Source organism: Felis catus, chromosome B4, assembly GCF_018350175.1.
Source record: "Felis catus isolate Fca126 chromosome B4, F.catus_Fca126_mat1.0, whole genome shotgun sequence".
Classification (NCBI taxonomy): domain Eukaryota; kingdom Metazoa; phylum Chordata; class Mammalia; order Carnivora; family Felidae; genus Felis; species Felis catus.
This window is the reverse complement of record NC_058374.1, coordinates 39,159,198-39,183,585: the sequence shown is the minus strand read 5'-3', so window position 1 is coordinate 39,183,585 and position 24,388 is coordinate 39,159,198. Positions and strand designations below refer to the sequence as shown.

The 24,388-nt window shown below is 40.3% G+C and overlaps 1 protein-coding gene across 5 annotated transcripts in view; it reads left to right on the top strand.

The window, feature by feature from the left end:
- The window catches only part of PARP11 (poly(ADP-ribose) polymerase family member 11), a 66,591-nt gene extending 42,671 nt beyond the window's left edge, over window positions 1-23,920 (top strand). For 3 of the 5 annotated variants that reach the window (XM_023256689.2, XM_006933421.4, XM_023256687.2), the window contains 7 exons: window positions 4,666-4,794; window positions 5,865-5,985; window positions 9,175-9,250; window positions 12,343-12,415; window positions 12,494-12,624; window positions 21,772-21,923; window positions 23,448-23,920. In XM_023256689.2, the coding sequence (XP_023112457.1) occupies window positions 4,669-4,794; window positions 5,865-5,985; window positions 9,175-9,250; window positions 12,343-12,415; window positions 12,494-12,624; window positions 21,772-21,923; window positions 23,448-23,764 (996 nt within the window). In that variant the 5' untranslated portion in view covers window positions 4,666-4,668 and the 3' untranslated portion in view covers window positions 23,765-23,920. Of the gene's footprint in view, window positions 1-2,511; window positions 2,626-4,661; window positions 4,795-5,864; window positions 5,986-9,174; window positions 9,251-12,342; window positions 12,416-12,493; window positions 12,625-21,771; window positions 21,924-23,447 lie in introns of those variants that run through there. The other 2 variants (XM_023256688.2, XM_023256690.2) reach the window with 2 other exon arrangements.
- The last annotated feature ends 468 nt before the right edge of the window (window positions 23,921-24,388 follow it).

Genomic DNA, 24,388 nt, shown 5'->3' with positions numbered 1-24,388 from the left:
GTATCTTTATTATTGTTGCTTTAAATTCTGAATCAGGCATATTACTTACATCTGTTTTGATTAGATCCCTGACCATGACTTTTTCTTGTTCTTTCTTTTGGGATGAGTTCTTCTATCTTCGCATTTTGTCTAGGTCTATGTCTTCTTCTCTGTGTTAGGGAAGCCTGTTATGTTTCCTGTTCCTGAGGCTTTTTGAAGAAGAGGTCACATAGTGTCCAGGTCCTTGTGCTTCAGGGAGTTTCTCTGGTGTGTGCTGTGTGCACTCTGCTTCTGTGTCTTAGCTACTCTATCCTTCAGACTAGTCATCTGCAGAGGCTCTCCTTGTCTACAGTAGGCAGTGTTTGGACCTTGACCAGAGTGTGGCAAATTTTAACTGGGTGTGCTCAGGTCTCCTTGTTAAAAGAGACCAGATCCTATTTCCACTAAAGCTAGGGCTTTGTAGCACACTATGGTCAGTAGACTGGGTGGGGTGGGGGGTGTTTATGCTGGCCTTCTGGGGGAGGGGCCCACTACTCTGGTTCTCAGGCACACTTGCCGTAGTAAAGAAGCACCTGCAGAGTGCACGGGAGTGGAGCTTGGTGTAAGCAGTTTAGGTCACCACTGTTGGCACTGTGCTGTTACTGAAGTTAGTTTATGCTGTGGGACAGGGGAGGGAAATGGCACCAGCCCTCTCATTCACACTGGAAAGGGGAGTTTGCAACCACCGCTGTCTGGGAAGCCCTCCCAGAAGAGCAAACAGTCTCTCTGTTTTCCAAGTGTCCCTGAGATCCCTGCCTTCACCCTATGTCCCAGCTATCTGCCTACACAGCAGTATAGTGCACCTGTGTTGTATCCCAGGCAGGCCCACTGAGTTATAAAACTCTAAACTTTAGGGACAGTGTGGCACAGACGTGCACTGGTCCTCTGGAGAAGGGTCTCACTGGGCTGGTGCTGGTTTGTCTCAGAAAGGCCGTGGCACTGAAGTGCAGGAGCTTGGAGTTTAGAGTAAAGCACAGCAAAAAGCTGGTGCCCAGGTTAGCCACCCTCAGCAGGTGTCTCTGCCCTTATGCTAATAAATGGGGCAGTGCAATGGCACCTGCTGGCTATTTTGTCCCCTGAGAGGCACCACCACCTCTCCCAGATGTGCTCCAAGAAGGGAGAACCATTTCTCCCAGTCCATCCAGGGGATCCTCAGATCACACTGTCTGCTCCTGGGCCTCTGCCCTGCTTTCCCACAAGAGCACCACAGTGCCTACCAGGCTCCACACCAGCCACAGTGCAGACTTCGAAAACTTCAGTCTTTGAGCCCCACTGGTTATAAAAACTCGCCATAATCAGCCCCTCTTGTTTTCCCAATGACTTTGGGAAAGTGTTTTCCTTGTATGATTCCCTCTGTGCTCGCTCTTTCTTTCTTTCTTTCTTTCTTTCTTTCTTTCTTTCTTTCTTTCTTTCTTCCTTTCTCTTTCTTTCTTTCTTTCTTTCTTTCTCTCTTTCTTTCTCTCTTTCTTTCTCTTTCTTTCTTTCTTCCTTTCTTTCTTTCTTTTCTTTATTTCTCTCCCTCCCTCTCTCCCTCTCTGTGTCTTTCCATGACCATGGCTCCTTCCCCTCTGCAGCACCTGTGATCCTTCTCTCCCCCAAACCATGTCTCTGCACCTCCTACCCTCCACAGTGTGGCCTCTTCTCTCCCCCTAGTTGTGCAGTTTGTTCTGTCCTCAGATCGATTTCTTGGGTGTTCAGAATGATTTGATATTTGTCTAGCTGTGTTCGAGGGGTGAGGCACGCCTAGGGTCCTCCTGCTACTCCACCACCCTAGCCCCCCCACCCCCCACTAACTATGATTCTAGACAAAATAACTGCATTTTCCCTGCTTGATTTTGTCTCTAACTTTGATTGGAAGATAGTGACTTTTCCTGCACATGGGGTTGTAAAAGACAAAATATTTTGTGGAATTTGAAGTGCTTTAGAAATGTTCACTACGGTGGCACCTGCCTATAGTGATGCCCTCTCCAAAATAAGGATAAATATGAGTCTGTCCTAAGTCCCACCTAAAGCTATTTATGACAGGAAATTCTGGAAGGACTTTGGTAAAGTACTTACATTTGTAGCCTGGCTTAAAGTGTGATCTTTGGGACAGTGTGACATAGCAAAGCACAAGTGATGCATGTATACTGTGTAAAGGGTGTTTTCTGTTTCCCATTTCTTGTTTTTATTTCCCTCTTCTAGTAAAAAAAGATAGAACTCCTAAGCCAAATATTTACCTTAACTATTACCTTTAAACTCATCTTTCTAAATTTTGGGAGTTACTTTCAGAAGAAAAAATAAATTTAGGTCATTCTTGCTTTCTCACAGTGGAACGAACAAGTGATGTGAACAATAATAGAAGAAAGAGCAGGAGCTGGAATAGTTAATATGAACAATTGATCTTAAATTTTAAACCATTGGCTTTATTTTCTGATTGAAAGGTATAAGGCAAATAGTGGGTCCTGTACCTGAAGCTCTTGACCCTAGGGTGTTGTATTTTTCATTTCTTAGCAGCCAATCCACTTTAAAACATGAAGGAAAAATCCAGAAAATAATCGTAAAGCATTCCTTGGAGAAGTTTCCAAACATGAATAAAAAATAACAAGCCCCCTTCATTGAGCTCAGGTACTGTACTTGGTACTTTACTGCATTATCTCATTCATTTCTAACAAGAGCCCAATGAGGAAGGAGCCTTTAATCTCCATTTTATGAAGCAGAAACTGTGGCCTAGATGAGGTAATTAGAAACTTATCCTAGGTTATACAGCTTCTGGATACAGGGTGGACCATCTTAAGTAATGAAATTTAAAACAAATGTTTTATAAATTACTCAAGTAGTTACATATTCTTTGTAAAATAAATCACAGCTGTAGGAAATACAATTTTTAACAAATCACCGATAACTATATGTTTGTATGTGTGTATATGGTTAACCGCCCCCCCCCCCCCCGCCACACACACACATCTGAAACACACATAGTAAGTTGATAGTCTTGGTTAACCCTGAGGAAGGAAGGAGAGAAGATACCAGAAATGGAAGTGATGATGGTCGAAAACGTTTTTAGCTTTATCTTGAATGTTTTGACTTTTTGCAAGGAGAATATTTTCATATATTAATTGTGCAATTTAAATTTACTCAGAAACCCTGAGGACACATTCCAGATAGTTAGTCTTCTTTGGCTAACCTCATTGCACTTTTTCTGGTGACCCTGTCTTCATCCTAGTCTCTACCCAAGAATGTTTAAAACTTTTCAAAGATCACGTGTACATGAGTTACTTGATATAGTGATGATTATAAAGTCATCATTGATGAAGTACAAAGCAGTATATTATGGTGGTTACAGGCACAGGCCCTGGATCCAGACTGCCTGGGTTTGAATCCTGGCTTCCTTTTTGTATGACCTCTCTGTGCTCCAGTTTCCTCATTTATAAATTTGGGATAATAATACCTATTTTACAGGATTGTTGTGAGTCCTAAATGAGCTATTATATGTACAGCACTTAGTGTTTGGCATATTTTTTTTTTAAATTTTTTTTTCAACGTTTATTTATTTTTGGGACAGAGAGAGACAGAGCATGAACGGGGGAGGGGCAGAGAGAGAGGGAGACACAGAATCGGAAACAGGCTCCAGGCTCTGAGCCATCAGCCCAGAGCCTGACGTGGGGCTCGAATTCCTGGACCGCGAGATCGTGACCTGGCTGAAGTCGGACGCTTCACCGACTGCGCCACCCAGGCGCCCCTGTTTGGCATATTTTAAGAGCTAGATAAGAGTTACTGCAAATTATCCTAACACTCAGAAAAAAACTATGATAAATTGTATATACATCCAAACTTTCTTCTGTGTGTGTGCGTGCCTGTATGTGTGTGTGTATATATACACATACATACATGTACATCCAAATACATTCATGTGGGTAAATATAGATGAATTTTTTATTAAAATTGGATTATACTATTTCTATGTATTGTAATCTCCCTTTTTACTTAACTCTATAGATTGCAAACATCTTTCCATGTCATTAAATGAAGTAATGAATGTTTAAAACAAAACTCAGGTGTATTTGGTTTTAACTAATGTGATACATGGATTCTTTTGACCAAATATGTGAACATATGGTAAGACAGAAATTTCTTGGCTCTGTACTGAGAATCTGGAGTGCTTATAGATATTGAAATATCTTAAATCATTGGCACATTGATATATCTTAAGTGTATTATTATTTGTTTTATTTGTTAAGCAGTGATATTCAGCCTTTTTAAATGTTTGTCTTCAGAGTCAATATGCCAGGGAAAATGGTATTTTTATTTTTTAAGTTTATTTATTTATTTTGAGAGAGAGGGAAAAAGAGTGCAAACAGGGGAGGGACAGAGAGAGAGAGAGAGAGAGAGAGAGAATATCCCAAACAGGCTCCATGCTGTCAGTGCAGAGCCTTGATGTGAGGCTCAATCTTACAAATGATGAGATCATGACCTGAGCCAAAATCAAGAGTTGGACACTTAACTGATTGAGCCACCCAGGCACCCCAGAGGATGGTATTTTTGAAGTGTCACCGTGGTAAGGACACTTGGAATACAGTTCTTTGTGAGAAGAAAAAAGATGTATAAAAAGTACATTGATTGTTAAGAAACGTATATTTCTTCTTCTGCCCCTTTCTGGCTCTTCAGGAGATGTTTCACAAAGCAGAAGAATTTTTACCCGGAACGGCAAATAGTGAGATGGATGAGATGGACACGTCAGACACCCAGTGGGGCTGGTTTTACTTGGCGGAGTGCGGGAAGTGGCACATGTTTCAGGTACCTCCTTTCCAGAATGTAGCACAAGGGCGTCCCCTTCACTCAGCATCACTTTGCTGACGCACAAAGTAGCAGTGCAGACCTGGAAGGAAATCAAACCTTAAGGAAATCAGGTAGCTTGACTAAAAGAAAAGTGAGAAATTCTTCTAGTCCTTTCCTTCTCCTTTCCCCAGGTTTTCTCAATCATGTATTTATTTATTTTTTTTTAACGTTTATTCATTTTTTTGATAGAGAGAGATAGAGTGTGAGTGGGGGAAGGGACAGAGAGAGAGGGAGACACAGAACCTGAAGCAGGCTCTAGGCCCTGAGCTGTCAGCACAGAGCCCAATGCGGGGCTCGAACTCATGGACCGTGAGATCATGACCTGAACCGAAGTCGGACGCCCAACCGACTGAGCCACCCAGGCGCCCCTCAATCATGTATTTAGAAGAAGCAGTGCGAGTTCACTGTGTGTACAGAGGCGAGTGTGACTGAGTTGCGTAGTCTCAGTATGGCTGAACAACTCCAAGTTCCATTTGGTGAACGAGGAGGAGGGGAAGAGAGCAAGCCCATATTAAGCACCTTGTGTCCGCCAGGTATTATGTTAGATGTTGCAGGTATATTTTCTACTTTAGCCTCACAGCAGCTCTGAAGCAGATGTTAACACTCTGTCTCATGGTCAAAGAGAGCAAAACTCAGAAAGGCTAACGGAATCTGTCCAGAGTCACGGCTAGTGAATTTCAGCCAGTACCCAGAAGCTTGGTGGTCTTTCTTTACTTAGAAGCCTACCTAAAGAAGATTTAAGTTGAGCCGGTTAGGAAGTTGTAATTATTGTAATCATTTGTAGAAATTGTAACAATCTGGAGAGAGGGATTCTCACCAGTTGCTGGAGCTTCTTCGCTGGAAGTCCTTACACCGTTTTGCACACGCTTGCTTAGCCGTGATTCTCCCTGTGTGTGGGAACTAGATCAGGCGCTCAGTCAGTTCCCCTCATCACGCCAGTCTCTGTCTCTGTGACCACAGAACCGCCTCTGTGGCCAAGTCATTGACATGAACAGCTGGTAAATGACACTCTCTGGTTTGTCTTAAAGCCGGACACCAACATTCAGTGTACAGTTAGCAGTGAAGATATCGAAAAAAGCTTCAAAACAAACCCTTGTGGCGCCATTTCTTTTACTACTTCCAAATTCAGCTACAAGATAGACTTTGCAGGTATGTTTTTTTCCCCTAATAGTTGTGTGTTTTTAGCATATTGATACAGTAAAATCTACAGTTGTGAAGATGAGAATTAGTTAATATATTTGTGCACAGTGAAATAAATCCTTTTTGTCATACACAAAAATCTCTCTATAAAAATTCAAGATTTAAAATCTTGCACAACATTACCTTTTGTAAAGGAATATTTTTATGCTTATCAATACTAACATGTATGGAGATTGTCATATCTTTTGAGCTTATGTAACAGTTTTCCTCTAAGGAACACAAAACACTTTTTAGCTGTTGTTTTGTTCATCATTGAAATATCTGGGAATCTTTGTATTTTAAGGATCCATCTGAGAGGTTAAGTAACAAAATCATAGGTAGCTGGTGATAGTTTTAAGACCAAAGTTCAGCTGAACGACCCATCTCTTAGTGTCTTTACCAGAAAACTGTTTCTTTAATGGATGTTGCCTTTTGCCATTTTCTGATTTCATTGGCTCTTTCACAGAACAGCCAGCTAATCTGGAAATCAGTCCTACTTTGGATTTCATCCATGATCTATGGGCATGGTTTTAGGTATCCCATGAAAAACCTGTCGGATTCAACTCTTTTAGTTTCAAGCTGTTGGTTTCAGCTGTTTGTGGCATAGAGGCATACAAGACCTAGAAAGGGAGCCTTTTTGTTTTTTAAGGTTTTATTTTTAATTAACCTCTCCACCCAATGTGGGGCTCAAACATACAACTCCAAGGTCAGGAGTCACATGCTGTACTGACTGAGCCAGCCAGGTGCTCTGGAAGGCTTTCTTAATAAAGCATATTTTGGCTGCCACGTGGTTCAGTCATATAGATGTTCCATCCTAGTTTCTATGAGCAGTGTCTTTTTGTTGTTGTTGTTGTTGTTCTTTATATATATTTTATTGTCAAATTGGTTTGCATACAACACGTAGTGCTCATCCCAAAAGGTGCCCTCCTCGATGCCCATCACTCACTTTCCCCTCTCCCCCACCCCCCATCAACCCTCAATTTGTTCTCAAGTATTTAAGAGTCTCTTATGGTTTGCCTCCTTCCCTCTCTGTAACTTCTCCCCTGCCCCTGCCCCTTCCCCTGGTCTTCTGTTAAGTTTCTCAGGATCCACATATGAGTGAAAACATATGGTATCTGTCTTTCTCTGCCTGACTTATTTCACTTTAGCATAATACTCTCCATTTCCATCTACATTGCTACAAATGGCCAGATTTCATTCTTTCTCATTGCCAAGTGGTGTTCCATTATATATATAAACCCCATCTTCTTTATCCATTTGTTGGTTGATGGACATTTAGGCTCTTTCCATAATTTGGCTATTGTTGAAAGTGCTGCTATAATCATTGGAGTACAAGTGCCCCTATGCATCAGCACTCTTGTATCCCTTGGGTAGATTCCTAGCAGTGCTATTGCTGGGTCATAGGGTAGTTCTATTTTTAATTTTTTTAGGAACTTCCACACTGTTTTCCAGAGCGGCTGCCCCAGTTTACATTCCGACCAACAGTGCAAGAGGGTTCCCATTTCTCCACATCCTCTCCAGCATCTATAGTCTCCTGATTTGTTCATTTTGGCCTATGAGTAGTGTCTTTATGGCAGAGTTGTGTTGTGTTGTGGTGTGGGCACACCTAAGGGTGGTGACACCTAAGAAAATTCCCTTGGGTGAACTAAGGCCCAGAAATGGTGAAGGGGATTTGTCCAGTAAGAGATTGATGCAACCAAATCTCTAATCATTATTGTCCCCCCAAAGTTTTTATTTTATTATTGAGAATTAAAACCATTATATTCTTCTTCCCAACTAACCCATAACTGCTTTTTTATGACATTAGCTAAATAGGCTGCCTTCAAGGGCCCTGACATTTGTCTTTTTGCTGCAGTGTAGACAGAACGTATTCGCTAGACCTTTCAGACATCTTGTGTACAAGTGCCAGTTTGAAGCAATACTAAGACGTAGTGATATGCACACACATCAGGCTTCATGTAGAGGATGAAGTTTATCAACACATTTAATTCAGCAAGCCACACGTTTCTGAAAGAATATTTGCTAATAAACTGTATTTTGGGGAGAGCTTTCTCTCAGACCATACAGTTTGTTAAAAAATGTCTTTATCAAAGAATAGGAGTCACATTCAATAATTTAATTCCACCAGCCCCTCTATATGATGATACTCCATCAAAGGTATCATCAGCATTTCGAATGTACTATTTGCAAAATTAGCTCCAACTGTTTTGCCATAAACTGACTCAGGTGCTCTTGGTAAAAATGGTGAAGAGGAAACTCAGAGTGAGGTAGTAGAAGACCCTGCAGCCTTTGCCTCCTGTGCTGAGGTGATCTTGCTTTTTCCTGCACAGCGGTGATGCCAGTGTGTGTGCAGAACCTAGGGGAATCCGAAAAGGGCAGGGCACACTTTATATTTTACAGCATTTGCCTGGATGGGCGAAGCTCTTTATTTTGGAATGGAATGATGCCAATTAGATAAGATACACTGACTGGGATCTCAAAGTAAGCCTCAGCACTAAACTTTGTGGGAACGAAGACATGGATCTGGTAACAGTGCCACAGCTAAGGCACAGAAGAGAGAAGAAGATGACACTTCCAGTTAGTTGTTAGTCTTACCTCACCAGAACCTCTTGAAGAAGCACGTATTTAGTCTAGCTAGATTTTCTATTGTCGGTTTTGGTATATGGTGTAGAGAAGGCCAGAAATGTACCAATTTTTGAAATTCTGTGAATTCTTTCAGTTTTATAGTGGTAGTGTATCTTTTTATCATTCCCAAAATTTTTGGAGCAATCAAAGTACACTTCCCATTTCATAAACTGACCAGAAGATTCGGTACTATAATTTTATTCTCTTTCTAATACTCTTTATTTTCCTAAGTCTTGCACCGTAGCATCAGCTTAAGCTTAAGTGTGCTACAGAAAGGTACGGACCCTGTGTACTTAGCAGTCTGAGCCTAGCATCCTTTGTGTGACCGAATGATGAAGCCATGTTCCCTGAATAGCGCTCCTAGGATGTCATGAATAGATGTGTGGCAAGGGGTCCTTGATACACTGTGCTCACCAGCGCCTCCCCAAGTGCCATGGTTCCGGATCGCCATGTGCTGTGGCTACACATCCTCGTGACTATTTGTAGCACAATCTGTCCCTACCGCCTATCTAATATCTTTGTCTTTGCCTACAGAAATGAAGCAAATGAATCTCATCACTGGAAAACAGCGCTTAATAAAAAGAGCCCCCTTTTCTATCAGTGCTTTCAGGTATTGTAAAGAGAACAGGGATAGAGAGAGTGGGCTTTCCTCCTCTTTTTGAGTATCTGACAGAGGCACAAATAGACTGAAAATGTTTGGGTAGCTTATTTAACGATCTTCATGTTGGTCTTTTCATGGCTGAATTTTGCATTAGTTGATGAAGTACAGTATGATGGTTGTCTGCCCTTGTTTCCTTTCCTGTTATGCTCTTCATTTCCCCTTCTGTATTTACATTTTTCATGTCTTTAGGATGCTCACAGAATGCCATATGGTCTCTGCTATAAATCCTTAAAATAGCTTGCTGAAGTAGGTTTGAATTAACTTGTAAATACTCCAGAGCCATCCAGTTATATGGGCTACTTATAACTCCTAGGCACTTGCCCCCTTTTTCTCTACCTCCACTGAGCCCCATTGGGCAACTCCTGGGAGTGATTCCAAATCTGTAATGACCAAAGGAGACCTAAAGAAGGTGTGAGCTCAGTGGGACGGCAGCACAGCCCTCTGCTCCTGGCTCTGGGTCGCACATTGTCCTGTTTGGTTTCTCTGGCGGTACACAGCCCTAAAAGAGAGCTGTAGATGCCAGAAAAGAGTAAGTATTTGTTATACCTGTGAATGAAATTGAAGGGGAAAATCTTCGAGAGCATACCTCCTACTTTCTGTCATGGTCCCTCAAGTAAATATTGCTGTTCAAAGAACATAAAATAAAACAAAAAAAAAAATGGTAGCATGTGAATTGGAAGGGATACCCCTTTGCTCTTTCCAAGGAGATATTTTGAAACAAGGATTCAAATAAGGAAAGAAATGCTTTAAGTTTCTATCAGTCTGTTTCTTAAGGCTTTTGGCTTATATTTTAGCATCCTGATTTAAAAGTTATTCAAGCACTTCTATAACAAATGCCCTAGTACTGCTGTGGAATGTGGAGGATATTATTTTCTTACCCACCACATCATATCTTTATTCTTAGGCACAAGGAATATAATAAACGAATTTCTTAGCTTCCCAAGGGTATGTAATCTAGGGAAAAAATGGGACATAATAATGGAAAATGTTATTGTAATTGTACGTTATTATTTCTGGTATACTTTGGAGGAGAGAAGCAACAACACTATGGGGCCGAACACTTTGTTCTGTCACAGACGATACAAATCATAGAGCAAAGACAGGAGAGGGAGAGAATTAACCAGAATGGACGAGAATAAGCAGGATAATAGCAGAGGAGAACAGTTAGGTATGCCACAGTAGAGCGATGCTGGTAAGTGGGTGTTGATACAGAAATTATTTACTCAGGAATATATCAAGTGTGTATTACACAAGGTGAATAGTTCACATTTCCTACTGGCCAGGAAATTACAATTAATTAAGGCTATGGTCTACATAAAAATTAAAACAACACAAACAAAAAAACCCTTTTACATAGCTAAAAGGTACTCCAGGCAAAGTAAAAAAAAAAAAAAACCAACAAAAACAAAAAACAAGCAACAACTGGGAGAAGTATTGTTACTCATGTTCATAAAGGGCTCATCTCTGTAATATATAAAGTACTCCTAGGAATCTCTGAATGGTAGAAGACCAGCAAATCATTAGAAACATCTGGCCTCACTCAGAATCAGGGAAGTACAAATTACACCAGACAATTTTTTACTATCAGATTGTCAAAAACTCAAAAGTTTGATAATGTGCCTTTTTGGAGAGGTTGTTGGAAGTAGGGATTCTCTACATTTCTGGTGGTAATGTTAATGAGCATAACCTTCAGAGAGGGCATTTGGACAGTATCTGCCAGAATCTAAATAATAGTCTTTGACCCAGAAATTCCATCTCACAGATGTCCTCCTACAGATATACAAGTAGACAGGTAAGATGGCAGAAGAATCAATTTGTGGTTTTGCAGCATTCTTAACAGTAGCAAAAAGTCAGAGACATGCTAAATACCATCAACAAGGGACTTGTTACATAAATTATGGTATGTCGGTACCATGGAATTTTCTGCATCTTCAAAACAGATTGCACTCATTTGTTCAACCAGTAGGTATTGCATGAGCCAGGTTCTGTGGTAGGGGCTGGGAATGAGGTTACTCTCAATCTATTGATGCAGAAATATCTCTAAGAACATATTAAGTTGGGGGAGGGATGGCTGCAGAAAAACCCCGTAAATTTTATGTGTGGGGGAAAAATTTGGCTTGTGTGAACCTAAAGAAGTCTGGAAGAATACCCCCAAAGACTAAAAAAAAAAAAAACAAAAACCAAAACTGATTACTTGGAGTTGGGGCAAGAGTTGAAAATTGGACAGATTAATTTTCACTGTTTCTTTATATGTGTTGTTTCTTTATATGTGTTAGTTTTCAAATCATATGATTGTAGGATCTTTTCAAAAACTAAAATGAGCTTTAGAAATTAAGCTAAAGATAGGCTTGAAATTTATGACTTTCTTCCAGTAACCTCCAGTCCCCAAGGAGGATTAGTATGTCCTTTTCAACCTTTTGCCATTAAGCCCTCCAACTTACTTTTTTTCTGTGTTTACATCCAGTGGCTTCAACTTGGTGGGCAGGTTTTTCAAAGTTTCGCTGGCTTCACTGGGTGAATTAATGCAGGCTGTGTATGGGGAAGAGAGGGCAGTAAACAGAGAATAGCTTAGGTGTGAGTTAGAGCTTGAAGCACATTGCATGTATTGCCAAGAGGTTTGGATTTTATTTGGTAGGCAGTATCAGTCTTTTAGAGGGTTTTGTTCTGTTTTGATTTTAAATCGAGAGTTTCATTTCTTCTTGGAAATTCCTTTCCTTTATCTAAAATCTTCCTTATATTTTAAGGGAATTGTGACAATTAAAAAAAAAAACAGGACAGCATTAAACAACTGTTTGTGAAATTTTGATGTTATTTAAGACTGGATGTTTTCCACCAGAGTTTTCAATTCCACACCTAAAAAAGTAGCACACAGAAGACATGCAGTAAATATTTGAAAATAAAGAGCCGAGAGCTTCAGTTCATCGCGTTTGTCACAATGCCCTAGACGTGAAAATTCAGCTTTGGAGAAAAGGTGGAATTAAAGCACTGACAATGATTATTAACAGCTTCTAATATTTTGTCTTGTCTTTTGCTATGTAAAGTTATATATGTGAAAACGAGGCTATCCCCATGCCCCCGCACTGGGAGAACGTGAACACTGACGTGCCCTATCAGGTAAGAGCAGAGCTGATGAACCCCACTGTGGAAGAGCGGAAAGGGCCCCAGTAAAACTATGCAAACTTCTTTTTCCAGCTTATTCCTTTGCACAATCAAACACATGAGTATAATGAAGTTGCTAGTCTCTTTGGGAAAACAATGGATCGCCACAGAATTAAAAGAATTCAGAGAATTCAAAATCTGGACTTGTGGGAGTTCTTCTGCAGGTGAGACGGTGTCCAATCTGAACCCTCTCTTTGGCCTCTAAGACCTTTGTAGTCTTAGAGATAGCAAAACATAGATGTCTAACTGGACTGCCCCTCAGGTGTTGTACCACCTGTGGAGATGCGCTGTGTGTTTCTCTTGTGGTATCTCAACCCTGTCTGTCAGTGCTCCTCCTCAGCACTCTCTCGGGGAGTGACACAGAGCTGCCCTAGAGGTGAAGGTCAGGTTCACTTCCAGCCCTGTGATACTACCCCCAAGGGCAAAGACCCCCTCTCCTTGCCAGGTGCAGAACTGTGCAGTCTTGGCTGAAATCTGCATTAGAAGGGAATCTAGGGAGCTCTTTAGTTTGGTGGTACAGACATTACTTTGGTGGTACAGACCTGTCTGTGGAATTAGAAGTCTCTGGAAACATTGTTGAACTCATTTATTTATTTTTTATTTTTTAGAGAGAGGGAGGGTGCGTGTGCCAGTCGGGAAGAGGCTGAGGGAAAGGGAGAGAAAATCCCAAGCAGGTTCCACACCCAGCATACAGCCTGACTCGGGGCTCGATCCCACCAACGTTACATGATGACCTGAGCCTAAATCAAGATTCATACGCTTAACCACCTGAGCCACCCAGGCACCCCAACATTGCTGAAATATTTTTAAAAAGCAATTACACTATCTTGCCTCTAGTCATTTGCTTATTTTGTTTTGAAGGACATTGTGGAACATACTTTCAAATGTCTTATTAGGCCCAAAGTTTAGGTAGTAGATTTACTGCTTAATTTAGGGTATAAATGAGCCATTGGATTGCTCAGTATGCACTTCATCTAAAAATAAAGTCCATTACAGAAAACTTAAATGTATTGTCCAAATTAACCTGTTGTGCTGTATTTTTTAATAGCAAATGCTACTTAAAATAAGTGGTTTATAAGTGGAAATATTTTTATTAAATTTTTATTTGTTTTTATTAAATATTTAAATTAAATTTATGATGATAGTTGATTTTTAATTTTTTAAATATAAGCAGGCATTTAGTATTTGCTCAGGAAAATTTCAAATAATAGAATCTAATATAATGAATATAATGAATCATATAATGTATCCATCATCCCGACTTAACATATTTAACCACACATAATCCATTTCCTTTTTTGTTTTCAATTGTTGTTGCTGAAGTATTTCAAAGAAAATCACAGACCTTAACTCATTTCATTCGCATATACTTGAAAATTAGGCTGACTTTTGTTTGGTAATGATACATGGAATTCTTTCATGCTCCTGATAAGTAGTTAATATGGCCTGAATATATTCCTGGTTTTATTGTCATAATAGTTTATGGTAAAATAAGGGGTTTCAGCTTGTATTCTTTATAGTCCTGAGTCTTTGGACCAAGCTAACTTTTATTTCTGACAGTAATGAGTGTAACTGAGTGTAGAAGGTTTTGTTGGGTTCTTTTTTTTCTTTTTTAATGTGAAATTTATTGTCAAATTGTTTCCATACAACACCCAGTGCTCAGCCCAACAGGTGCCCTCCTCAATGCCCATCACCCACCCTCACCTTCCTCCCCCCCGCCATCTACCCTCAGTTTATTCTCACTTTTATTGGGTTCTTGTTGACATGATTCTCTTGTTGAGGAAGATGGAGGCCTCTCTCCCCTTAAATTTTATTCTCTCAGTGAATAAAGTGAGTTTTTCTAAAATGGTCTGATGAAAACTTAATTCATTATTCTTAATCAGGCCTCTGAAGTGGAGTTCAATTATAACTAAACTCATAACTAGAGTTGTCTCAATTTAATCATAGTGGTAAAAATGTACCAGTGAATCCACATGTTTAAACATTGTACACTAGGAATTTCACTGAAAAAGTATCACTCTGTTCACGCCCTTTATGATTTTATGTAATGTTGGCCTATAGAAATCTGTGATGGTAAATGAACCTGTCACCTGCTATGACATTAGAAAATACTGGGTCTCGTAGTAAGGACAACCTGTTATTTTGACATCTCCATTAAGAACTAAAATCCTGGTCAATCTTGTCACATAACCTCTGACTCACCGTACGGGCGGTCAGACATCCATTTCCATGTCGCTCAGTCCTTTTTTTTTACTTTTCTCCTTTCTTCTTCAAAAAAAACTTTTTTGTTGTTGTTTACTTATTTTTGAAAGAGAGAGAGAGAGAGAGAGAGATACAGAGGGTGAACAGGGGAGGAGCAGAGGGAGAAGGAGACACAGAATCCGAAGCAGGCTCCAGGCTCTGAGCTGTCAGCACAGAGCACAATGCGGGACTCGAACTCAGGAGCTGTGAGATCATGACCTGAGCTGAAGTTGAACGCCCAACTGACTGAGCCACACAGGCGCCCCTCTCCTTTCTTCTAATAAATATATCAAAGTACCTACTTTGTGACATGCACTTTCCTAGGCACACATGGGATATAGTAGTATACAGGACCATAATTTAGACAAGGAGCTAGACAATTGTATCACAAAATAAAAATGAAAATTAAGATGAGTGGTTAGAGAAGAAGGTAGAAAGGTAGTCAGGAGGTTGAGCATGGAGGAGTTTGCAGTAGAGCCATTGGAATAGTTGTGTGATTTTCTTCAGTAGCTTTACCAGAGTTGAACTGACCCAGAGTTGAGGTCAGAGAGTCTGAAGGAGTAGGCCATGCAGGGCCTTATAAATCAAACTGAGGGGTTTGGATTTTTTTTCCCAGGACTGTGGAAAGCCATTATAGAATTTTAAGCAAGAGAATGATCAATATGATTTGCATTTTAGAAAAATAATTTAGCAGGCTGTACTGTGGAGAAGGGGTCTAAAGCAGTGGTCTCAGTTAGGAGTGATTTTGCCCATCAGGGGATATTTGTCAATGACTGGAGATGACTTTTAATTGTCATGTGGTGGGGTGAGGAATTAATACTGGTATCTACTGGGGAGAAGGCGTGGGTGCAAAACATCCTACAGTACACAAGACAGCCTCCCACAACAATTATTTAGCCCAAAATGGCAATAGTGCCAAGGTTGAGAAACCCTGGTTTAAAGGGAGACCAGTTTAGGAAATTGTTTCAGTAATTAAACTGAGCCACATTGGGTGGCTTGAACCAAAGTGGTATGTGCTGTGTTGGGAGGAAGAGGACGGTTTTGAGATATCAAGGATGTAGAATCATGATTTAATGTATTCAGTGGTGTGGGTAAGGAGATGGGAAAGAGAACTCCAGAGTTTCTGACTCATTTTGGTTGACTAACGGAATATGGGCAGAAACAGATTTTGGTCTTTGTCTTCAGGGAGGATGGGCAGGAAGCAGTAGTTGGTACATGTGTCATAGCTCAGGAGAGTGGTGTAGACTAGAAATAAAAGTTTTGGAGTTGTTAGGAAATGTGAGGTCGTAGAAGCTGTAGAATTGATAAGATGACCAGGAAGTGTATGTAGATTAAGAAAAGAAGAGGACCAAGGGCTGAACTCTGCAAGGGATGGACAGAGGAAAACTCAAGAAAGAAACTGAGAAGTAACAACCACAGAAAGTGGAAGAAAAACAATATACGGTGGAGTCACAGAAACCAAAGGGAGAGAGCGGTTTAAGCAAGTAGGTCTCATCCTCAGGGTCACATACAAAAGAGATGCCAAACAAGATGATATTGAATTTGTCCTTTGGATTTTGCAACAAGGTCATTGGTACCCTTGATGAGAGCAATGTTGGTAGATGCTATATGGTGTATACACCAAATGTGACAGCTCTTCCAAGAAGCTTAGCAGTGAAGAGGAGGAGGGATGTGAGAAGATGGGTACCATGGAGTTAAGAAAGCTGTCTTTGTTTTGTTCTGCTAAGATTTTTGAATTTAAAGATGGGAGGGACCTGAGCATGTATAAATTACAATAGGAAAGAACCCAGGGAGGGGGAGTTTAAAGGACAAGAGAAAGGGGAGAGTAATTGATGCGTTTAGGCTCCTAAAGAAGTGTGATGGCATGGAATTCAGAGAATTTACTACAATGTACAGAAGCAGCCAGACAAGGGTGGGCCAGTCATGTTTATAGATGAGTGGAGGCAGAGGATGAGGAGAGGGGTTAGGTTATGGAATTCCTGAAACTTCGAGTGTCCTTGGTGAAGTAAGCGAGGTCACCTACAGAGAATGAAGGGTTAGGGAATGTGGATAAGAGAGAGCGATAGGGGAAGAGGGGAGATTTGGAATGACCACTATGGAAAATGGGAGAGAAAGAGCTAACTTGGGGACCATAGCATTTCCATCAGTGCTGAGGGTTTAGCTGATGTCGGAATATGTGAATTTGGAGTAGGGACCACGGGGATGTTGTGTGATCTATTTCAGCAGTCCATACGTAAAAGCAGAGAGTGAAGGTGGTTGGGTTGACCCAGGGTTGGGCAGGATCCGGCATCAAGGAAATGAGAGCAGTGAAAGCTGCTACCTCACGAAGAATATGGATTTAGGGGAGCGGCGCTCCAAATCACCTGCAGAGCTCTTTAACATGCGGCAATGTCTATCACCCATCCCGGGTCTACTAAATTAGAGCCTCTGTGTTCTGACACTTTTACCTTTCAAAAGTTCTGCAAGTGATTCTGATGGAGAATCAGCAGCCAGGATGGAGAACCACTGGTCTGAACCTAGGCGAACTTCCTTCATTCTGGAGCATGAAGATATTCCTGTTGCAATTCAGGACGCATTGCAACTTAGCCCTTTTGGCACCCTAGTCCCTGAGACGGTGGGTAATTGTAAGATACCTTCAAGAAGTAGGTGCTGCAGTATTTTCTGTAAGTTCAGAAATGACTGTGGGGTTGGGCATAGGAGGGCAGGGTTGTGAAGAACTTAGTGTAGCTTGAGTCCTATGATGTTTCCCAAAGGTTTAGCTGCAGCCCAAGAGGTCCTAGAGTTCAATGTGAACCTTTCTGGAACCCCAAAGCCATAGTATGTGAGGCTGCACATTTCATGGGTGCCTTAGTAGTTGGCACTAGAATAAATTATGCTGTGGGGATGCAAAGCTTTGCCCCCACCCCACTCTGCCTTCAACTGGTATATGCCACATCCAATCCAGTGACTCAGCAGATTTTCAATGCTCACACTAAGAGAGATTCAAGTGAATTTTCAAATTAGAAATTATTTTAATTTCTAAAAGAAATTAATGAGTGTCCTGATTTTGAAGTGCATTCTAGTCATTACAGATGGTAAAGCTTGACCTTAGAAAGATGTATACTAAACAAATATTTACTTGGGGAAAAAGAGTACGAATTCACTAGCGCTGTGCCCAGCTAACTAAGAGGATTACCATAGTGGTAGACAGCTGAGCCCCTTAGACAATACAACTTGATTTCTACAATATGGTTGACAAAGGTGCTTATGCTGGAGGCAAGATAGATGTATGCCAGTAGTAGTTCGAAGAGAAAAACTAATACCCAGTTATAAGTATTGGGCAGAGAGTAACTTGAGTGGCATGCATGCTTTCTTCTTGAGACCCTCAACATTTCGATTGTTAATTTGGATAGAAATGTAGAAGGCTTGCTTATCACGCTTGTGAAAGCTTTAAAACTAGAAAGCGTAGCTTATTTGTTGTGTAAATGAATCATGAGTAGAAAGACTTTGGAAGATTGAAACAAATTTGTCAAAACAAATTATATTATCTTTTTTTTTAAAGATTTTTTCCTTGCTTAGAACAGCAACAAATGTGTATCATAAGAAAAAAGACAAAAGTCAGTACCTAAAGGTCTAAAAGAGAAAGTCAGCAAATTTGTTCATAGTGAAAACATGCTGGGTTTTTCTGAAGTAAATATTTGTTTCATGCACATCCTTCTAACACCATGCTTAATGATCTGAAAGACCATCACCAGTAGATCAAAGCATATACATTGAAGTTTTTTTTTTTTTTAATTTTGCTTATTTATTTGGAGAACGACAGAGACAGCAAGAGTAGGGGAGGGGCAGAAAGAGAGAGGGAGAGAATCCCAAGCAGACTCCATGCTGCCAGTGCAGAGCCCAATGCTGGGCTTGAATTCACGAAACCACGAAATCATGACCTGAGCCAAAATCAAGAGTTGGACACTTAACCGACTGAGCCACCCAGGCACCCTTGAAGTTTTGATACATATTGTCAAATGACTCTTGAGAAAGACCATTTCCATTTCTGTTGCTTTTAAAAAGTTTATTTAATTTGAGAGAGAGGGAGAACGAGAGGGTGAGGGGCAGAGAGAATCCCAAGCAGGCTCTGCACTGTGTGGGGCTCGAACTCACTGTGAGATCATGACCTGAGCCAAAATCAAGAGTTGGACCTTCAGCCAACTGAGCCACCCAGGTGCCCCACCATTTCTCTTGTTTAAATGCAAGTACCAGGGGCGCCTGGGTGGCGCAGTCGGTTAAGCGTCCGACTTCAGCCAGGTCACGATCTCGCGGTCCGTGAGTTCGAGCCCCGCGTCAGGCTCTGGGCTGATGGCTCAGAGCCTGGAGCCTGTTTCCGATTCTGTGTCTCCCTCTCTCTCTGCCCCTCCCCCGTTCATGCTCTCTCTCTCTGTCCCAAAAATAAATAAACGTTGAAAAAAAAAAAATAAATGCAAGTACCATTCCCCCACATAGTCACTAACCTGCATGTTGCTTATCAATTATGTATTTTAAAAAATTACTATATCAAGTTTAATCGAAATGAACCTACTACATTAGGTTTATAAATCAGTTGTACAAATATAGGAAGCCAAAAAGAGATCGGTTTGAGAAAGTCTTGGAGGTTCTGAGTGAGTACAGAATTGTGTTTTGAGTGACTACAAATTCACGCCTCTGCTGCAAAATGAACTCGGTGGTACACCAGGAGAGCCGTGCTGGCTGATGGTATCTGGACTTTTTCTATTTCTTACCAACATTTATAAATTAGAAGGTATCCAGAAGACTCTTGTCAACTAAAGGCTGTCCAGGATAGAAAAAGGCCTGGAAGCCGTGCCCTCTGAGAATAGTTGAGGGAATGGATGTTTAACCTCTAGAAGAAAGCCTAGGTTGGTGTTCATTGGTTATATTTTGGAGAATCACAGAGTTGTTACATATAAGTGATTGGAGTTGTTCTGTGTTCAGGAGAGAATTACTGGGACCAATCAGTGGACATTAACAAGAAGTCAGGTTTTGGTTCAGTATTGCGGGCAACGTACTTCCTAACCATTCTAGCTGATCACAGAGAGTTGTGCTGTCGTGCAAAGTGTGTACTGGAATGAATTGAAGCAGATGTTAAGTAGCTATTTATCAGAGATATAATGAGGGGAGGGGATTTTTAAATTTTTAGGATCTCTTTTCTATGAAGTATTTCATAGAAATATGGAAATGCTGCAGTTAGTTCACAGACACTCTTGTACCTGACAATGAGATTTAACATTTTGATAGTTACATTTTTTAATATTTTCTTCATTTTTGTATGTGGGCTTTTTCATTTTTTAGTGTATTTTTAAAATTTATTTTTATTACTGAAGTTTAGTTGACACACAGTGTTGTATTAGTTTCGGGTGTACAACATAGCGATTCAACAATTCTACACGTGACTCGCTGCTCATCAAAATACATGTATTCCCATTGGTCACCGTAGTGTTATCACAATATCATTGACTCTACTCCCTGTGCTGTGCTTTTCACCTCCATGACTGTTTAGTTTTATGTTTATTTGTTCTTATTTATTTATTTTTATTTGAGTATAGTTGATGTACAGTGTTACAGTAGTTTTAGGCATACAGCATGACGATTCAACTTCTCTGTACACAATGCCCTGCTCACCACAAGTATAGCTACCATCTGTCTCCATACAAGGCTATTACAATATCATTGGCCATATTCCCTATTCTGTGTCTTTTATTCCTGTGACTTATTCATTCCATGACTGGAAGCCTGTGTCTCCCTCTCCCCTTCACCCATTTTGCCCGGCCCCCTAACCCCCTGCCCTCTGGCAACCATCAGTTTGTTCTCTGTATTTATAGGTCTGATTATGTTTTTTTTGTTTGTTTATACATTTGTTTTAGATTCCACATGTGAGTGAGATCATATGATATTTGTCTTTCTCAGTCTGACTTATTTCACTTAGCATAATACCCTCTAGGTCTATCCATGTTGTTGCAGATGGCAAGATCTCATTTTTTTTTTATGGCTGCTTAATATTACACTGTGTGTGTGTGTGTGTGTGTGTGTGTGTGTGTGTGTACACACCACATCTTCTTTATCCATTTGCCTATCAATGGACACTTGGGCTGCTTCCATATCTTAATTATAAATAATGCTGCGATAAACATAGGAGTGCATATGTATTGTTTGGGCTTTTTTAAAGATACAAACATTACAAATACAGTGGAAGTGTTTATCCCATCCCCTTCCTGTTCTGCTTTCCTCCTGAGGCTGGTGTTCTACCTTCTTGTCCATGTTTTTATATTTTTTACTACCTATATGTGTTCATATACAATATACAGTATTGAGTCATTTGTCTCTTTCTGCAACATTCCTTTTACATTCAACATTATTTTTCAAGAGTTGTCTATTTAGTACATGTAGATCTGGTTTATTTTAACTTTAAGGTATGGATATATAATTATTCATTTTTCTATGAAAGAATTTTAGGCTGTTTTTAGTTTGTTTTTTACTGTTACAATCAGTCTTGCACTGAATATCTTTTTATATGTTGGAAGAGATTTGTTCACTGGGAAGTGTGTTGAACTAGATGGGTTAATGTTCCTTCCAGCCCTACGATTCAAAATTCAGTTCAATCCAACCAACATTTTCTAGTCTCTGGAGATAAAAAGATTAAGGCATGGTCCCTGCTCAAGGAATGCACTGTTTAAAGACTCTCTGAAGTTTATATTATTTCGTTGTTTATCGTGTCATTTTTAGGCATCTATAAAGCGTGGCTGGCTTAGGCATTCAGTTACCTTGACTATGATGGGGCATCATCTGGGATATGTCTATAGTTTTGAGTATAATTTTCAACCTTAAGTCTCAATTTTAACTAATAATTTTTGGTAAGATGATTATGTGTCCAAGAGCATTTGAGGTTATTTCTTTTCCAGAGCTGTTTTCACCACCTATGATTTATGTTAAAGAAGTCTTTTCTGTTTTACCCTTCGTTATTGAACTTGGCTCTTCTGAAAATTAATAAATGCCACTTATGGTCTATCTCTCTGTGTGTTTTATGCCTATGTGTATTGTGTGCTTAGGAAAAAGGCTCAGCTCAAGAAAAAACGAGGCGTGCCTCAGATTAATGAACAGATGCTCTTTCATGGTACCAGCAGTGAATTTGTGGAAGCAATTTGCATTCATAACTTCGATTGGAGAATAAATGGTATACATGGTGCTGTCTTTGGGAAAGGTAATTGTCAGAATTCCAGGCCCAGTTTGAGTCCTAGGAGACAATCTCGTCTCTTTAGAGATAATTGATTGTTTTATAATTCAGGAGTTTGATAGTCATTAAGTTAAAAGTTAAACTGTACTAGGTTCCTGGCACACCCTCAGAGTTTCTGAGCCACGGAAAAGCCACCTCCTGCATGTACAAGGTAGAAGTAAGACTTTGACACCTCTACCAGATTAAGTAGCTCCCCAAGTCCCAGTCATTCAGATGGGACCGCATGTCTGTATTGGCTGATTTTTGCATTACATTTAATTTCCATGTATAAATCCTATACAGGTATGACTGTATACCAAACCGTTTTATGTCCAATGTATAAAGAACTATAAAATAAATTGATCACATTGTACCCAGGTCTAGGTACTAGTATTTTCTGTTCATTTTGTTTTTTAGAAAATGATAGGTAAGGATATTAATGAGCAATAAGGAGTAATGGGGGAACTCCTCACCTTTTTTTCTAATACTGTGAAAGTCCAGGCTCTCAAATTTATACCTACTACTCAAGCAAATTAAGGTGAGAAATGAGGAGAAAAAGTAGGGGTGAATGTTTATTTTTCTGGCCCTTACTTTGTACCTTATCTCCAGCGAGAGAGCTGGCTACCACTTAGGATCAAGATATGCTACATTTTTAAAGAGTAAATTAATTTTTAAAGTAACTCCTGAAAAGGTCATCCCATTGATCTGACTGTAAGAGGATTAGAAAAGCGTTACCATAAATCCTGTCAGCACTGGGTAACCTGAGACTTTGTGATTCGTTTCCCAAATATTTTAGAGTAAATATTCCCTTCACGATGTCAGTCTCCTAGGCCTACCGTTTGGGAAGATTTGATGCTTCATTGGCTTTTCACATGTAGGCGATGAACCTCTGTGAAATTGTACTTCGGGAGTGCTTCGATGTGAATAGTGTTGCACTCTTCAGAGATCTCTTTGTGGTTGTGGGGTGGTTACTATCTCCAGAAATATTATTGATTTGTTACCCCATATCATAGAAATGTGGTTTCTTGGGTTTTGAAATAATCTCCATAGACCAGTAGTTCCCACTGCGCTCTGCAGAGCTCAGTGAATGCTGGCCAAGGGCAGTGGGCTGAGGAAAGTGCTGGAGGGAAATAGAAATGGGAGGGAGATTCAAGCAGGTAAAACTCAGGCCTTGCCTTACTTTTAGTCACGGAAACAGACTGTATCTGTCTTACGTACTGGATTTCTCTAGAAGCTTTCTTTTGAAAATAGAAGACTTGATAGCTCTGTTTTGGTGGGAGCGGGGGAGGGTGTCGGTGGTGGGGAATGGTCTGTGTAACAAATCTATCTGTGGGGTGGTCCACAGCATGTGCTTTCTGTTCTTTCCTTAAAGATCTGCAGACAAGGACATTCCACATCTCCTTTCGTTATACGATTCCACGTGTCTGCTCCCCTAACAATTAGAGTGTTTTTGCTTGTGTTTCCTATATTCTTCAGAGTAATCTTGGCTTCTTCTGGTCCTTTTTGTTTAAGGAACCTATTTTGCTAGAGATGCTGCTTACTCCAGTCGCTTCTGCAAAGATGACATAAAGCACGGAAACACATTCCAAATTCATGGCGTCAGCCTGCAACAGCGGCATCTGTTCAGAACGTATAAATCTATGTTTCTTGCTCGAGTGCTAATTGGGGATTACATAAACGGAGACTCCAAATACATGCGGCCTCCTTCCAAGGACGGGAGCTATGTGAATTTATACGACAGCTGTGTGGATGATACCTGGAACCCAAAGATCTTTGTGGTGTTTGACGCCAACCAGATCTACCCTGAGTACTTGATAGATTTTTATTGATTTCACTTCCAAATCTCAGTGGTCAAGGAAGTTCTAGTCTGTTTTGCAGGAAGATTTGCTCTCCTGTCATCTAGCCACTAAATGTTCACTATCTGATACTTTTGAAACAGATATGGAAAAAAGTGGCGTCCATATAAAAAGGCATACTGACTTGAAGGTTGGTTTTTTGTTGTTCTGTTTTTGTCCGTTGCTCGTAGTCTTGTCTGTTAAAGATTGATAACCATTGCCATTTTAACACAGAGGTGAAAGATAGCACTCGAAACTGAATCAGCTGGGTCTCAATTAACATGATCATTCAGAGTCTGTAAAGTTTACATGTGTGTTCTATTTATTCATATATATGTTGAAAAAATAAAAAAAAAAAACAGACATAACTGTGTCCCTTCAGAAGAATTGATCCTTTGTAAGTTGAATTCTGAGAGTATTGTCCACCAATCAATATGTTGCCTTTGTTGGTCTTCTGAAGTGGGAATTTTAATTTTTTTTAATGTTTATTTATTCTTTGAGAGAGAGAAAGGGGGAGAGAGAGAGAGAGAGAGAGAGAGAGAGAGAGAGAGAGAGAGAGAAAGAGGGCATGAGCAGGGGAGGGGCAGATAGAGGGAGACACAGAATCTGAAACAGGCT